This window comes from Hippocampus comes, unplaced genomic scaffold (assembly GCF_001891065.2).
Source record: "Hippocampus comes isolate QL1 unplaced genomic scaffold, H_comes_QL1_v1.1 scaffold326, whole genome shotgun sequence".
Classification (NCBI taxonomy): Eukaryota; Metazoa; Chordata; class Actinopteri; order Syngnathiformes; family Syngnathidae; genus Hippocampus; species Hippocampus comes.
This window is the reverse complement of record NW_017805930.1, coordinates 1,308,309-1,326,923: the sequence shown is the minus strand read 5'-3', so window position 1 is coordinate 1,326,923 and position 18,615 is coordinate 1,308,309. Positions and strand designations below refer to the sequence as shown.

The window sequence follows — 18,615 nt, the reverse complement described above, 5'->3', positions numbered from 1 at the left end:
GTGAAAGCGTCCCCGTAGCACAGTGCGTTTTGGCCCCTCGCATTTTTTTTTTTTTTTGAGTCAAGGCACCCGCCTCAATATGAGAATAATAATCAGAATACATCACAATTATTTCACAAAAATGTTTTATCTTTGATTTAATATGTTTACCCCCCCCCCCAAAAAATGCTAAAAATAGAAAAAACAAAAAACTTGAACTGATTCTGCACATATGAGCATCTAAGTACAATGGCAGTCGTCCCGGAGTTCAGAGCTCTTTCCATCGTATTAGCCTCATCTTGAGTGCAAAGTGTCCCGTCGGCTGTGTCTCATCCAGAAAAAAAAAAGAAAGAAAGAAAGAAAGGACTCCGCACAAGGCTAATTTGATTTGACCGGGCAATCACTCAATTTGTTCCCTCATCAAAGCCAGAAAATGGACTTGTGAAGTGGTCCTTATTAACACTCTAGTAGAAGACTAGAGCGGGACAGTGGCCCTCAATGACCTCGGCGAGTGAGTTCTTTTCATCCGGGAAAGAAAGTCTCTGTTTCAAAAGTCATTGTCAGCTTGATTGACAGTTCAAAGAAGGCGTGTCCGTTTCATCAGCGCACTGGAGCATATGCGCGCGTACAAAATGAGCTCCCCATACCAGTTTCACCTGTCGTCATAAAATTGAGTGGATGGTGTCAATCATGACAGGAGGCACTAAAGAGTTTTACCGAGCTAAGACAGGAAGTCAGCCATTTTGGTTTTGGCATTTGGGGCAAATTCACATATTGGTGCCCTCTTGGAAATTAGAAAAAAAATTAAATTGCGCTCGACACTCGTTTCACTGATCAACATGAAATTTGGTGGGTGGAATGTTTATCATGACAGCACAGGCGAAAAAAAATCGCAAGCGCCTATGCCAAAAGTCAACAGAAAGTCGGCCATTTTGGTTTTGGCATTTGAGACAAATTCACGCACTGGTGCCCTCTGGGAAATTAGAAAAAAAAATAAATTGCCCTTGACGTTAGTTTCACTGATCAACATGAAATCTGGTGGGTGGAATGTTTATCATGACAGCAGAGGTGAAAAATTCGCAAGCACCAATGCTCGAAAGTCAACCGGAAGTCGGCCATTTTGGTTTGAAGAAGCTACTTGGGTACAAATTCACTCATTGGTACCCCCTAAAAAATGTAAAAAAAAATGAGCCACTGACACAAGTTTCACTGATCGGAAGGAATTTGGCTGGACGTGTCTGTTTCAAAAAAATTCTGTGTACTTGCCTTATAATCACAGAGCACACCAGAAGGTGGCAAAATACCGTACGTCTGACCTATAGCAGTATTACCACGTGTACTTACATCTGCTTTTTCTGTTTTCATTGGTTACCTTTGTTTACTTTCAGCAGAAACGAATTCAGAATAAGGCGGCAAGTAGTTCAAGAGGTTTGGTCCTCTTTTGAAGCTTCATCAAAGCTTCTGGCCCCATTCGGGCCTGATGGTCTGGGAACAGGGCCTCCAAGGGGCACATGCTGAGGTTGAAGCCACTTGGAAGGTGCAGACCTACAGCCACCCTGATTCCATCACAAACCTTTCTCCAACAACTTTTTGGGTCCCGCTGAGGGCTGCAGTTGTGTTCGACCCAAAAGTTCTTGACAGTGACGACCACTGAGCGGGCAGAGCAAGTACAATGTGTCATCAAGTTTGAACGGGACACACCAAAAAAATCCAAATGCAGCACTTTTCCGTCCGCTGTTTTCTTCCCCCGGGCGAGGTTGAAGCGCTGAGTGGAATTTGGGTTCCCTCCAGGGAGGACGGGGGTGCTCGTTATTTATTTTCAACCCTTCTTTCAGTTTTGCGGTATGGTGTCGCGGTGCGGCACGACGTTCAAAATGGCAGCATGTCACGTGAGGCGTTCGAGGAGGATGTAAAGTTCACCACGATGCGGCTGCAGCACGACATTGCTCAAGCGTAATGTATTCCTCGCCATGCGGCACCCAAAAATTCATACGAGAGATTAAGTCGTAGCAATCGTTGACATTTGAGCGACGTATGAATGGAATTGTAACCACTGTCGTGGGCACGCAAGTCTTTTTTATGTTGATTTTTGAGTCACTTAAAAAAAAACTGCCAAGTGTGTAAAATGAAGGTTCAAAATCATGAAGAATCAAGTCCGTGTGTGGCTCTCGAGCTGTGTCGGCGTGTCTGCCGAATGCCCTGAAACAACACCCTGCACATCCCTCTCGTTCGGGGGTCGGCAACACGCGGCTCCAGAGCCGCATGCGGCTCTTTAGCGACATCTAGTGGCTCCCTGGAGCTTTGTAAAAATGTTTGAAAATGGAAAAAGATTTTGATAGTAGGCTAATATAGCTCAAATAGATATAGATACATGTTGCAGCTCTGAAAATGGAGAACTGGGGTGTTGGTTTTTTTAAAACGTACACTTTATTTATGCTTTTAACAGTCTTGACAAACACAGACACGTCTGCGTCCGACCCCGTGCCTTCTCTCTTCTCGTTCGACTCGAGAGGCGTTCAAAGACAGCCTCAGAAAAACGGAAATTCATGATCACTTCACTGACACTGAGAAAAGTGAAAAAAATGCACCAAAACAAAAAAAATCAAGCAAGCAAGCAATTACAAAATAAATTCTATGGGGGCGTTTGTGAACACACAACAAAGGAATGAATAACAAACAATTCTGAGACAGTCCAGTCTCCTACATACATACAGCATGTGTTTCCTTCATTGTAAGTTTTATAGAAGGCTTTTTTTTTTTTTTTTTTTTGCGGCCCCAGACACATTTGTTTTTTTTTGTCCTATATGGCTCTTTCAACATTTTGGGTTGCCGACCCCTGCTCTAGTTAATAGCACCTGAAAAAAATGTATGTCTAAGCGTCTTTCTTATGCTGACATAACGACATGTTTGAGCAGCAAAATAAAATCCACTTCAACTTCTCCAGTGGCTTTTCCAACAACGAGGCGCTCTAAGTCAGCCACGCTACCCCGAAGCCTGGCAGTGCCTGTGGCTCCAAATTCATACAAGGGATTAAGATTGATAGCATTTGAGCGAGTTTTAGAGGAACCAGAACCACAGGAGCTGAATGTTTTTCGTGTCGGGTCAAGCTTTTAGTTGTACCTCGGGTGGCAGCACGGGCTTTGAACACCCACATTTTGGGGCAACAGTTTTCCCCTTTGGCCAACTTCCTCCTTTTGATGTCAAGAGGCGGGCGTGCCAGGCAGCGGCTGTCCACAGATGAGTCATTCCAGCCTCCTGTAACCAAATTTTCTGTTTTGCAATTTTGCGGCGCGCGGCGTCCACCCTGGCGGCTTTGAGGTTTATTTATTTACACCTCATAGCCTCCTCCTCATCCTCCCCTTCTTCTTCTCGTTCTTCTTGCTCTTCTTCTCCTCTTCATTGCGGACCCAAGAGAGGGTGAGCCAACGCCTGCGAGGCCGCCGCGATGGGGTTAGCATCGATTGCTTTATTGGTGCGCTCGGCTCCTCTCGCGTCGGAGCATTTGTCTTGTCTGGGGGCCGTTGCTGCCTAGCCAGGAGATCGTTCGTTTATTGCTAACGTTGTGGTGTTTGGGGGGGGCATTTGCGCAGGGGTTGGGGGGTGCTTCACGTTTCCAGCTCCGTTGGGAGAAGGAAACCTGGCCAGGTTGTTCTGCAACTAATTCAGTTTGTTGCGGCTGGAAAAGCGAGGGTCGCAGGATTTATCGGACTAATGAGTGCTTTGCCAAAATACTTAAAAAAACAAAAAACTTTTTGTTCATTTTATTATTCCAGTAAGGCTGTCACATTTTACTCAACGTCATATTACTTTTGAAGGCTGCAATCTATTTTTATATATATTTATTTATTTTTCGCTAGTTGCGGTGTAGCCTCCAACTGTCTCACATCACACTTAGATTTTACTTCTCGTCTTATAACTGGTATACTTGCTGCAACAAAATCCTTTTTTTTTGTCGGCTTTAACTCATTCCAATTGGTTTCAAAGCATAGTTGTGTTGCCAGACGTTTTTTTTTTTACTTTTTGATTGATTTCTGAAGACACACCACATATAATATCACACACCAAAACAGACTTGACTGTTCTTCTTTTACAATAATTTTTTTTATTGCCAGACGTTTTTTTTTAAAACTTTTTGATTGATTTCTGAAGACACACCAAATATTGTCTTCTGTGACAATATCACCACCAAAACAGACTTGACTCTTCTGCTTTCACAAGAATTTTTTATTTTTTCGAGCTTTCTTCATTTGAAAGAAATAACCTCGTAGAGCATGCTTTGGTTTGACCCAAAACACCACTTTCTGACCAAAGAGTGGAAAAAAACAAGCAACATGCCAGGCAGAAGAAGACGTTATTTTTGTTTTGTGGCACTCCAAGAAAAGAACAAAAAAAAAAAAAAAAAAAAACAGACTGAGAAAGGGCTTTTGATGCCATTTATTTAGTTATTTATTTTACAGATTCACCGCAGTTTCCTTTTTTGGGGACTGAATTATTATTGTTGCGCTTGTCACAAGCAGCAGTGTACAACTGCGCTGCATCACACATTACTTGACTTTACCTTTTACTTTTGACAATTTTATTCAAGAGTTCGTCTGGAGGCGGGGTCAGCCCGGCCAGGTGCAACAGCAACTAATTCCTGGTTTGTCGCGGCGTGAAAATGAGGGTCGGGGGATTTATCGTTTTTAATGGGGGTCGACGCGGTACCGCACGGCATCCTCGCCGGTTCCACTTTTCATCAACGCCTAATCAAATTTCTCCAATCAGGCCCGTTTAGCTAATCACCCTTTGTAATTGCCACACGCTCCGGCCCTGAGGAGTATGGATCCAACCCTGACTCTCTTCCCCATCCCAGAATGAGCCCGCCGCCCCCGCCGACCGGCGGCTCAGGTTATTTACGGCGGGTGGCCGCCGCTATCCCCCTGCGGAGCTCATTGTGGATGTGCGCGTGCATCAATACGCGGCCGTTTTGGCAGGTAGCATCAATAGCGCCGCCATTAAGATGTGGACCCGGAGTCCAATACATTTCTCACTTTGCGAGCGATCGATGGTGTCGTAGGTCTTCCGCGGTCATCGCCTGCGCCGCCATTGGAAATCTTTGGAGCAGAGCGCCCCCAATTAATTACCCCGGCCAAGAGCGAAGGGTCTGTGAGGGCCGTTTTATTTATTTATTTATATATTTTTTTTGTCGTGGGGAGTGGTAAGGGGGGGGCATTATCAAGTGACACCTCCAACGATTGTTTGTCCTGCTAATGCAGCCCAAACGACGGCGGGCCAGGCCATCATATGCGTCATTAGCAGCTCGGAGAAGTTTGCCCAGCAGGGGGGTTTGGGGGTGGGCTGAGGTGTGTGTGTGTGGGGGTGAGGGCAGTGGGCATTGCGGTTCCTCGGGTTCGCAGTTGTCCGGGAGACAGATGACAGAGATGCGCGTTAAGTGCGCCTCCTACTGGATGACATTTTATCGATGAATTTGTATCTTGTTTATGGAGCAAAAGTATGTTGAGTCTTTGTTAGTTTAAAGTGAAAGTTTCCTATTGTTTGCTTTTATCTGTGTGGCTATCAAAGCAAAAAAAAAAAAAAAAAACAGATAAAAAGTGAATTGATTAGGAAGCGCTCCCCCCCCCCCCTTGTTATTCTGGCAGTCCTTGTAGTTTGCTGTAGTGCAGAACCTACTGCACTGCATCTTCATTTTCTCTCTTTCCAATTGACTTTTTCTTATTGTCTTTCAGGGGGCTGCAGTTGTTATTCTATTGTGTTTTTTAAGTTTTTTTTTTTTTTTTTTTACAAATGTTAGGGTAAAGTAGGGTCTGAAAGTGGCTGTCACCGAATTAACTGTTGTATTTGTGTGATTATACAGGTATATGTGGTATATGTTGTCTTTTGAAACAAACCGTGACTTTAGATTGTGTGTAAAACAGTCCAGCTCAATTCATGCAAAGCATTCACGTAAAACGTATCATGAAAGGATTGTCGTGAATGCATTTTACGAAGTAAAACATTCTGTTAGCCATGCATCCCTTTTCGTCCCTGATCGTTAAATGGCCACAAGAGTGCCCTGTTGTGGCTGTTAATGGTATCAGCGACCTTCACAAGTTTTCACCATCGTGTTGCGCATTTTCACCGAAATCATTCAACGTCATTCCATGTTGTTATCATTCCACACGTTTCCGTAGTTTTTTTTTTTTCTTCCTTTCAGCATTTTCACATTCACACACAATTTCTCCAGAAATTGCTACGCCTAGTTGGTTCGGGTGATGACGGGGAAAGGACTGTATGTGTTTATCTAATGTCAACTCCATTAATAATAACACTGAATATTTCATGTGTCATACATTATCTTCATCTGTACATTAATTCACATATCACATGATTTCACATTCACACATGTGTATATAGTATTATATATTGCCAGTAGCGGGCCTTTTAATTTCACGTCTACTGGCGGCCGTCGGGCACGTGCTCAATGACCAGCTGGGATTTAATGTGCCGCCATGCCATGGATGTGAAAACTTGCCAAGTTGCACAGGAGAGAGAGAAAAAAAAAGATTTGAAAATGTGAATTACATGTTTTATCATCCACGCGTGCAGCTGGATGCTAAATGGCAAGTGCCAAAAACTGAAGACTTTTCACTGGCATCTTTGCTCAACTTTTTAAAGGTTTCACTCTCAAAACGGTGGCAGATTTTTTTTCTTGTTTGGATGCTTCTCACAAGACGCTAACAGCCAACTGGTGGATACAGGGATGTAGCCTGATAACATGGTAAACTGTCCACTGTAGTGACCGCTGTACCTGAAAGGGTTCATTCTACTATTTCACAAAAACATTGTATGAAAAAAAAGAACAATGCATTTATGTCTAACACATTAATTTTATTTGCCTCGCACATCAAACGTGCATATGCAGCTCTTTAGCGCCGCCCTAGTGGCTCCCTGGAGTTTTATCCCAAAAACAAAAGATGGGGGAGGCAAATATATGTTTTGTTTTAATACGGTTTCTGTAGGAGGACAAACATGACACAAACATTCTGAATGTTTTCCAATGCTGTAAAAACGTTGAGAATAAATAATAAATGTCAACATTTCTGTCAACGAGGATTTGCGTCTTAGCCTACAACGCATGATTATATTAGCAGGATGGGAAGCCAGGCAGGTAAAAAAAAAAACAAAAAAAAAAAAAAAACGGCGTTTCATGTACAATCCACCGAGGGTACTGGTGAAGAACGGAAATCTGGAGGGCCAAGAGAAGCATTTTTAAACGGTCCACGTGAGCTACGATAGTTTACACGCTGCAAAAGTGCGTCCCATGCCTCGATCATCTGTTGCTCATGATGGCATGCGTGTGTAAGTACGTGCGTATGCGCGGTAACGGGTTGATCGCGGGAGTTTGGTTGATCAAAAAGTAGATCTTAGGTCAAAAAAGGTTGGGCACGCTTGCTCTACAGGATGCACTGCAGGGAAAAAAAACATTAAATCATGAAGGCTCATTGTGTATTTGTAGCCAACTTAGTCATTTTGATAGAAGGCTAATATAGCTAACATATTGTTTGAAGAGGCTTATATAAGGCTTTTAATTTTTTGCGGCTCCACACATATTTGTTTTTAGTTTTGTTTTGGTCCAATATGGCTCTTTCAACATTTTGGGTTGCCGTCCCCTGGTCTAACCAATTCAGTTGTCTGACTCAGCAGATACACCAAGTACTTGGACGATTTCCATTGAAACGGCTCGATCACTCAGTTGAGTGGACTCGGCTGATTCTGTTGAATCGGTTCACTCACTGACCAATTAATCACATTATGAAAGTAAGGAAGACGCAATAAGGGGCAGACTCTCATGTTGTGTAAAAACCTTCACTTAGTCCATCCGCTCATTGGACTATCTCACACTAGATACGCATTGACTTCAGTTGAATCTGTTCACGAATTGACTCGACATTTAGAAAGATAGAGTGATTCCAAATGGCTCGCTAGATTCACGTCAATTATCTTCACTCTCGTGAGTGACCCGAGGGGGGGGGGATAACGCTTGAAAAGATTTCAGCAGCTCCATTCAAGAGTTGACTTGGCTTCAACCTGCACGCGCACAATCCGCGGCGTCGGCTTCACAAAGCGCCGCTTGCACCTTTTCAATGCATCTCACCAAAAGCAAACGCGCGAAAGCCTTTTTTGGCCCGTCGTTTACATCTCCTGAATGCTGGAAGCCAAAGAATTTCAAGCACAAATAGCAACAATGCGGAGATGTATTTATTTATTTATTTGGGGGGCGGGGGGCACCTTTTAAAGCTTCAAAGGACGACAAGCCCAGAGGCCACTCGACGAAAACTCGGCCCAACGAGTCTACGCTGAGGAAAAAAACCCCAGCCATGACATTATCACTAGACACACTTCCACAACGCACGCTACATTACATATTTAACGTTTCACTTTTTAGGTGGGGAAGGGGGTGGGGGTGGGGGGATGCGGTATATTATGCAGCCTCGGTATGCCATTGAAGAAACCATCATAAGCGCCGCACTCAGGAAATGACATCAAAGACATCAAAAACGTTGGAGGGCTTTTATTGTTTGTTTGTCTCCTGCTAGACATGATATATTCACATTGTTATGCGGCATTATGTGAAAGTGAAAGCGGGGGCGTTTTATTCTTTTTTTTTTCAACAATAACGAGAGAAAAGTAGTTACTGTAGATTTACATTAGTACATTTGAGTAAGCCAGTTTTATAAAAAAAAAATAAAAAAATAAAATAAATGGTTTGCTGTAATTGAGTGCAGAATGTGGTATGTGATGTACTGTATAAAGCAAAGGAACACCATCTAGCCGACTTTACAGATCCAAACCAAATGTTGCAGTAACCCCGCCAAAAAATCCGCCGGCACGTTTCAGCGAGTTAGTGCGAAACCCTCCGAGACTCCGCAGGATGACTGCGTGTTACAAAACTGCGAAGCGAACTCGCCAGATGACTAATTGCGGCGTTTTGTAACAAATCTCTGGCATTGGCAGCAGCGGAGAGGATTGGTCGCCTGCCTCAAACGGGGGACCCACGGGCTCGATGTTTTGCCGGGCGGTTCCGCTGGCCTCTAATTGAGATGTTTTATGAGGCGGCGCGCGATTGGACGAGCTCGCGTCAGTCGGCGCATCAACCTAAGCCGCGCCGATGACGACCGCTCTGCTCTCGCATTTAATTGCTCGTGCTGCTAAAACAGTTGGCAGCCGGGAAACTCGCAGCAGCTGCTGCACGGCTCTTAAAGGCAGAAAATTACTCTGCTTTCCACTTCTTGGACTGCCAGCAAACGCTCTCTGCCTGCAGGGGGTGTCGAGGAATCCCTTCGGGGTGGGGGGTGGGGGACTTCATTACACACGCAGTTCTGGCATTGTTGAGCTTTTTTTTTTTTTTTTTTTTTGTGAAAAATGATCTCTCACATCTTACGCACGCACAATGGTGAAAAGTCAAAACGTTTTGCAATTTAGCATCACCCACGTGACTAGCATGACTCCTGGAACTGATCAAATTTCACCGAAATGGGCACTTCAAAGCAAAATGGCCGACTTCCTGAGTTTTTTTTTTTCCAGGCATTTTACTTTTTCAAATTTTTGTGGGTATGCTCATAGTCAACAAATGTACTATAGCTCATGTTACTAAATCAAATTGTTCTCAGGGGGTGATTTTTTTTTAACACCTAGATGGCTGCCAAAAACCAAAATGGCAAATTTCCTGTGTCCTTTCCACAATAGCTTCTTGAAACTTTTTGTGGGTCTACTCATAATACATGTGTCTGCCAAATTTGATGTTGCTTCGTGAAACTATACCTGTGTGTGTTGTTTTCAAAAGATTCTGGGTGTGTGCTTTGATTCTAAAATGTTTGTTTGAAACCAAAATGGCTGACTTAATGTGTTTTTTTTCAGGCATTTTACTTTTTCAAATTTTTGTGGGTCTGCTTACGAAATCAAGTTGTCTTCAGGGGGTGACATTTTTTTACCCTTAAGGGGCTGCTTCAAACCAAAATGGCACATTTCCTGTGTCTTTTCCACAAAAGCTTCCTGAGAATTTTTGTGGGTCTACTCATTATACACTAGTCCACCAAATCTGATGTTGCTTCCTGAAATTATACCTGCGGGGGTTGAATTTTAAAAAGAGTCTGGTTGGGTGCTTTGATTCTAAAATGTTTGTTTGAAATCAAACAGCTTCTTGAGACTTTTTTGGATGGTCAACTCATGATCGACGTCTACCAAATTTCCTGCGGCTGAGTGAAAACTGCCTATGGGGGCTGAATGTTCAAATAATTCCCAAAAGGTGCTGTCATGTCATTAGATTGTGCAGGTTTCTGCTGACCATGATTGGAAACCAATCTCATTTTTGCCTCGTTTCTCAAAAATCGAATAATAACTTAATAACTTAGTAATAACTTCAAGAGTGCTGATAGGGAACATGCGCCTAGCCGCCTGTTATATATAACTAGTGGAATTGTATGTGTGCATGCGTACCTATAAGTATCACATTTTTGCTGCCACGGTAAGCTTCACGTATACACATGAACACGTCGGACGTTGTAAATATTAATATGCAGTCAATAAAAATAATTGCACGCTGAAGCCTCCGTGCATCAACATGAAATATTTTCATGTCGTCTACTGGCGGAGGCCCGCGACCCGCGTGATGATAAGCGGATTTGAAAATGGATGGACAGACGGCGGAGGATGAGGGGGGGGTGGGGGGGATATCGTTGAGGGGGAACATTGAGGGCGACATCCGGCAAGCGTACGACCGTCAAGAGCGATGGCGTTCCGACCGCCGTCGATACGGAAAGTCGGGCGTGAAAAAGGCTTCCATCAATGCGAATCATATTAACATGATAAAGGGCACGTTGAAACGCTGGTCGGCGCATTGATCCCGGCGCCGCCGCCTTCCACACGTTAACGAATCGAGCGCCTCCTTCTTCCAACAGGAAGATACTGTAAAATGTATTTAGTATTTTCTAATGTAAAAAAAGTCAAAATTTATCCACATAAAATTAATAATTTCTCTCTCGAAAAATAATTGAACTTTATTCTCATCAGATAACAATGTTCTTCCTCAAAAATAGGTCATTTTTTCCTAGAATATTTTTTTGGGTGGGCAATTTCAATTTTGCTTATCTAAAAATAAATACGTCTGTTCTCATAATTTCTTGAATTAAATTTGACTTTCTTCTTCAAAAAAAATGACCAACCTAGTCACGACATCATTCTCCTTATAATAATAATAATGACTTACATTTCATATGATTATTCTCATAAGACTAACATTTTTTTTGGGGGCGGCGGCATCACTCCCTAAATATACTACATTTATTTTTATATTTTTCTCATAAAAATAATGTTTTATTTCTTTTAAAAACATCACTTTAGTCTTTTAAAATAATGCAATTTCTTCCTCCAAAATACTTTTTTTTTTTTTTTTTAATTCTCGGATTCCTTCATGCCAGAAAATTTATGGCAGCAGAAGAGGCTGCAGGAATTGGACGTCTAAAATAGTTCATATAACCACTCAAAATATTAATCTCATCACAAAAAAGTCTTTCGTTGTTGTTTTTTTTAATCCTGATATTTTTTTAGGAATAAATTTGATTCATTCTGAACATTAAAAGTTGTGTTTTGATACTTCTACGAGCAAGACGATTCCCATGCTGTCTTGGTGAAAGTAATGCAAAAGTAGAAGCACCTTGACATTCCAGTGATCTGTAATCTGCAAAATATTGAAAATTTGAGGTAATACAGAGAACAGTTTGATTAAAAAAAAAGAAAAAACAGCATGGAGAGTGGCGCGGCGCACCTTGCTTAATTATGAACTAATTAAGTGTCAAAATGAAAGCGTTTCATCTTCATTAGCGTCCGACAAGCGGCCGACGAGGGAACATAATTGAGAGGCGCCGTGAGCTAATCGAAGGTACACGTGTCGCTTGCTATTCAAATTTGAAAACGCCGTTTAGCCCAAAGAAAGCGCCTGATTAGATTTAATAGTCGACCCGAGCGAGCGAGCCAGTGCGCCGTCGATGCCGGCTGTCGAAAGCGTTCCGACGACGGCCGCCCGGACGCGACTAGCGCCGCTCCAAAATCAATTAGAATGGGACAAAATCATTTTTCACAACCGCGACGTTTATACATACCTGCGAACACCACAACAAACGCTGGTTACGCTGATCATTTGTTAGTTACTTGCGCAACATCTAAAACAGCAAAACATTTTTTTTCCACATAAATCGTTCAATTATCCAGCGCATGTTGCCAATTGAGGACGACAATACCCATAATGCCCCTCTCCTCCTCATGTCAATCTTTGTCAGGTAAATCGATTAGGTCAGTAAGTACTGTACAGTAGTCGGTACATAAATTCACTGGATAGATTATGTAAACTCTCTAGATTAGGTAGATTGATTGATTGGTTGGTAGATTACATAATCTCAAAAGATTGGGTAGTATCTTCAATAAATGCACAGTACACCTGGATAATTTCCTGTCTACATTGTCACTGCCAATAGGAGAAAAGAGAGGCGTCGCAGAGAGATGTGTTGGTTCGCTTGGGTTAACAGGGGGTCAAAATTGACCAAATTGATTGGACCGTGAAAAATATAAATTGTATGTGCCCGATGACCTTTTGAAAGGCTGAAATACGGCGGCGGGCTACCTGGTGCAAACATTACGATAAATCCCGTTCGCCCGCCGTTGCCGCTCTCCATAAATCAGTGCTTTGGTGGTGGGAGAACGCGGCCAAAAATGACGGCTATTAAAATAATGAACGGGATGATGAATTTCTCGCATTCAAGTTGTTTTTGGAATGTGGGAGGAAACCGGAGTACCCGGAGAAAACCCACGCGGGCACAGGGAGAACATGCGAACTCCACACAGGAAGGCCGGAGCTGGGATCGAATCCGGTACCTCTGCACTGTGAGGCCGACGTGCTAACCACTGGGCCACCCACAAGGTTTTCTAATTGTCACAAATCAAGCCCTTGCTGTGATGTGTGCACACTCGCTGCAGACAACAAGGCGCTCTAAAGCAACCAACTCCCATCTCTTACAATAAACGTTTTATTATTATTATTATTATTACTACTACTATTATGACTATTGTTATTATTATTGTTCTTCTTAATATTTTCCCGTGATTTTTGGTCTTCTCTCCGTGATGTGCGGGCACTCATGGCCAACAACAAGCGGCTCTAGAGCGACCACGCCAGCCCAAAGTCCCGGGCCAAAGACTGGCATCATTTTAGCCATGCCCATAAAACCTGGAAACCCGAAATGGTGGAAAATAGTCTTCCGCCACATACGATATCACCACAATTCAGTCCTTGAACGTTTTTCAGCAGGTATCTTCAAACATGTTGAATGTGTTTCGAAACAAATCTTTGAATTCACTTTATGGTCTTTGAATCCAAGAAAAGTGTTGTAACAAGGACATCATTTGAAAAGTTTGGAAGGGATGTTGATGAAATTGCTTCTGACAAATGAATGCGTCCGTCCTTGGATTGCCCCCAAAAGCTACACGTAAATGTTTCTTTGGAATCTTTTCCATTTCTGTAAGATTTTGAGGTATGGCTTGTAAAAAATAAATAAATAAAAAAATCAGATCATTGTTGAAAGAGGGCCATCACTGAAAAAGTTTTGGAGGAACGTCGGTGAAATTTCTTGTTAGCTGATCTTGATCAAAAGTTAATCCGTTCATCCTCGGGCCGTTCATTTTTTCTTCCAAGGACGTTTTTGAACAAAGGACGTTCATGGCATTTGCTGTTTGCTGATTTTGATCCAAAGTTAAGCCATTCGTCCTTGGGAAGCGGTGCACCAAAAACCATGGGTATCTCTTCACTTGCTGTAACTTTTTAGCTGGTAAAATGACTGATTACAAAACTGAATTAACGAGTTTTGATGGGATTTCAAGGAAATTTAGTTTATCGCTTGGATATGACCTCAGGAAATTCTGGATCCCGATTATTATAAATGCAAAACTTGTCAATGGATTTTGATTAAATTTTGCATATGTCAAGTTTTTATCAGGAAGTGGAATCTTCATTCTTGCCAGAAAAAAAATAAGCAATTCCGAGCGTTTTTTCCGTTCTGTCATTGCAAGCAGTTGAACATGGGTTGGTTTCACCAAAAACGGTGATTTCTAATCAAAAAGCAGAGAAAACAAGATGACTGGGGAGAAAAAAATAATAATTAATAGCAAAACAGTCACTTTGTCGCTAATATGTTCAGCTTTTGTGACTCCACAAACTACAAACCAGCCAAAATAAGGCTGAGAAAAAGTTTTTAATAATATAATCATTTTATTTACAGACATGCAACTAGGAAATACTCTGAGGAACACTGACTCACCACATGGCTCAAGTTGAACATGAACAGCATTTTTTTTCCAAGTCTTTGCCATTCGCTCCCTGATCATCTTTTCTCATGAACGCAACCATGACACATACTGTGTTTCAGTGTGAGGTTCCTAAACTTGTTTAACTTCCAACATGCTGCCATTTCTCTCCTTCACAACGGACATTATGGGACGAGATTACCACCTAATCTTTAACTTCCACGCAAAAGCTGTGCTGATCTCAAATCCAAAATTATGTAACGTTGCCATCTACTGGGCGTCTGTCTGTCATTGCAGTTATGTCGAAGTTTAACACACAGACAGGCTCCTCCATGCCTACCTGTTGAAAAACGTCCTTGGTACTCTTGGATGGCAGTGAACGCTTGGATTCCGGTTGACAGATGCCAAAGGCCATGGCGGTGAATGAGTGAATTAAATTACGTTACGCCGGTGGCCGCCATTTGACGACAGCTTTGTCAGGTTTGGTTGCATGGTGAGACGTATTGCTATGGTAGATGAGTGGAGTCGCATTCGGTGAAAGCCTCGCCCTCTAGTGGCTGGCGCCTCCATTCCCCTGTTTTCACCGTCTGCTAACTATAAAATGGGACCAAATGAAGAGAAGCGAAACCACGTGCCCCTCAACCCTCCTGGCTCGGAATCAATCCTGACATTTTCATTGCCGGCTCACGGAAGCCAATGGGGCCTTCCGGAGGTTGTTAGCGGCCGCGCTGCCACCGTTCCACCCGCTTTCATCGGATGCTAACTTTCCTTCGCTCGTTCCCAGGTGGCTTTGTTGGTATTTAAGCGCGGCGATCAGGCTTTTTAGTGCGCGGCCGCAGCATCTGCTCACGTCCCGCCTTTTGCTGCCACTTCGGTGTTGACGCAGCCTTTTAAGCGGGCCGGTCAATATGCTAGCGCTAATATATTATTTAGCGCCTTTGGGTCGACAGCATACGTGCACGTGGTTGCTAATCGTGTCGAGGCAGATGTCGGGCCCCTCCTCTTTACACCGGTTAGCTGCTCCTCCTGCAAAATTCATCTCGGCCCTCTTTTATTTATCCCCCTCGCTCGACAATTAGTCAATCCTCAATCAAGCATAGGGAAAGGAATTGCTTTTAATTACTTTTGATAAATGACAAATTAGTTTGGTGCACGCAGGGTGGTTTTTGTGCGTGTGTGTGTGTGTGTGTGTGTGTGTGTGTGTGTCTAGCGGAGAGTTTCGCCAAGATGAAATCAATGTTCGCTCGCTCTCTTAGCCGTGGTTCAGCAGACAGACTTCTGGGCCGAAGCCAGGCTGCGGACCGCCGACATCCCCGAGTCAGCAGAAAAAAAACAAACCACCACCACCAGCGTGCATGTGAGTGCACGTGAACGCTGACACGTTCAGCAACAAACTATCTCTGGCACACTAAATCCGCTAAAATATAAAAAAATGTATTAACAATTCCATTGTATCAATCATCGGAGTAAAAATAAGATGAAGTTTGATATGAGGATCATGGAAGAAAACAAAGCGCCTGCAGTCTAAAATGAATAAAATTCTCGTGGGTGTGACGAGGTTTTCATTGGTGATAAATCAACATTTTTGTTTGCCATTTTTCAAAAAATTGTGACTGCATCTTGACTGGCGATAAATCAATTTTTTTTTTTGAGAGGGTTCTGGTCATTGATTTTGGTTGGTAATTTCTGTAATATACAAACGTGATGAGATTTTGATCTAAAGCTGTGAGTGCATTTTCATTTGTGATAAATGAAATTTTGTGGGTTGATTTTGGTCAGTGAATATTAAAGAAAATGTGGCTTCATTTTTTGGGGGGGCAGTTGCGAATCTAAAATGTGTTAGTGGATTCATCAACATTTTTGATGGGTGATTAATCAAAGTATCAGTGAATTTAGTTATTAACCAAATTTTGGTGGATTTTGGGTAGTAAGAAAAACTTCTCATCTACATCTAGTCAGGTGTGTACCTTTCCAAATCAAGGACTCAAGGATGAAATTCATTTTGAGCTTCATGGAAACTGTGCATCAACTTAGGCACGCAAAAAAATAAAAATAAAAATAAAAATTTAAAAATTCAAAACGAATCCCAGAAGAGGGAAACAAAAATGACAATTTGTGAGCATGAATCAAAAATCAAGACTTGCCACGGGGGAAAGGCCCTCTTGCCCAGCCCAATAAAGTTATTCTTTTGGTCTGATGATCTTCACGATATTTTCAAACGCTAATTCGTGTAGTCGTTCACCAGCTAGCATCCCATTCATGCATGCTGTTGCACTTTCTTTCAAATGGCTGCCTTTATTTCCAATATTCCCTTTCGTGTCAGTCATTTATCCATTTTTGTAACAGCACAGTTGATGTGCGAACTAACGTTGGATCACGAGCCACATGCTGCTTCACCATTTCGATGCTAGTAAACTGAACTGCTCTTGTGAAGGGAACCAAACTGACGTTGTCTTCTTGCTGTTTTCAGGCTTCTTCATCCCATCGTGAAGTCGAAGCACCAGCAGAGAGTCCAGCGACGCAACCTCAGCCCGACCATTTTTACTTGTACATGGAGACCCCCAGCTGGGCAGGTAGGACCCCTAAACCTAATCCCCCCCACCCCCCAACCCTCCCACCTTCACCATCGTGAAACAAGCTGGTGATTATTTGCACGCTGATCAACATCCTGTGCTGTACAATTGCAATCAAAGAGTGTGAAATCACATTTTGTGGCCTCACGCTCGGCCTGTTTTACTCATGTGAAAATGTGATCATGTGATAAATCGGAAATTGCCAAGGGACTTTGGTCCCAAATTTATCCTCAATTCTGAGCGGGTTTTGGTTGACGATACATTTCAAATTGTTTGTTGATTTGGGTTTGTGACATAAACATTTTTGAGAGGATTTATTGACATTTGTTATCACATCTTGAATTGTGAGTGGCTTCTGTTTGATGATGGCTCAAAATTTATGATTGTATTTTAGTCTGTGATGAATTTAAAATCGTCAGTGGTCTTTGAGAAATCTCAAATTGCTGACAGGATTTTAGTGTGGCAATCTAAAATGGAGCTTGGATTTAGTTTCAGGATGAATCTAAAATTGTGAGTTTTGGGGGTTTTTGGGGTTTTTTTTTTGGTGGTGACAAATCAAAAATTGTGATTTGATTTTAAATTGAATGAGAAATCTGAAATTGTGAGTGGACTTTGGTCAAATGACAAGTTTCAAATTTGTGACTGCATTTGGGTCTTTGACAATCTAAAATTGTGGTTGGATTTCGGTGAGTAATGAATTCAACATTTTTTGTGGTCCTTGACCAATCTTAGTGTTGACTATATTTTGACCAGCGATTAAAATTGCAGTTGATGATTAGTTCATTTGCGGTGAAAAATAGTTGGTGCAAACGTTCAACGAAGGACAAATAGTTTGCGTTCTCATGTCGCTGCGGTATTTTGCTGCAACAGCACCCGTTCGCAAAACGGCATCCCACTCTCGTGCCCGCGCTCTCATAACGGCTGCGCCCACCCCGCCACGTGTGGCCATATTGTCGCTAATGTGCGCCTTGTGCCCACGGGCGCCACTTTGCCGCCACGGATCCCCCGCCGCCGCCGCCCGGCGGTGCCGTTGAGCAGGTGGCGACGAGGTCCAATGGGCCCGCCGCCATTTGCTCGCCTTCTCCGAGGGAGCGGGTCACAACGGCCGTTTGAAAGCAGTCTAATTATCTCTGATTGCCGCCACTGCCACCCTGCCTCCGTAATGACAAACCTCCAGTGTGTGTTGCTTGGGCGTGCGCGCACACACACACACACACACACACACACACACACATACACACACACACACAGACACACACAGACACACACACACACACATGCACACCACTCAGATGTTTTGGAGGAAGACTTTCACAGAATTATTGATGAAGCTCAACAGTTGACAAGTCAAAACTTGTTTGTTTGTGTTTGTGATTGGATTTGTGTTGCCAGTTAGAGTATGAGGGTCATTCCATAAATAAGCTGAATTTTTCAGTATAAGGACTTCTAATACAGATAGAAGCTTACTTTTTTTTTTTTCCTCCAACGTAGTCTCCCGGCACTGTCACACACTTTTCCCATCTGTGCACGAGCTTCCATATTCCCTCAGCGTAAAAATCTTTGGACTGATGTCTCAGCCAGTCGCTCACAACACTTTTGACTTCATCATATTTTGCCTGATGAAAAATCTAAAATTGTGCTTGGAATTTGATTTACAAAATTGTGTATGTTTGTGTGTGTGTGTGTGTGTGTGTGTGTGTGTGTGTGTGTGTGTGTGTGTGTGTGTGTGTGC

The 18,615-nt window shown here is 42.8% G+C and overlaps 1 protein-coding gene across 1 annotated transcript in view; it reads left to right on the top strand.

Annotated features, from left to right (window-relative positions):
- LOC109527750 (RNA binding protein fox-1 homolog 3-like) overlaps positions 1-18,615 on the top strand; it is a 236,164-nt gene that overhangs the window by 26,994 nt on the left and 190,555 nt on the right. The window contains 1 exon segment of the mRNA XM_019889832.1: positions 16,781-16,883. Coding sequence (XP_019745391.1) covers positions 16,781-16,883 — 103 coding nt within the window.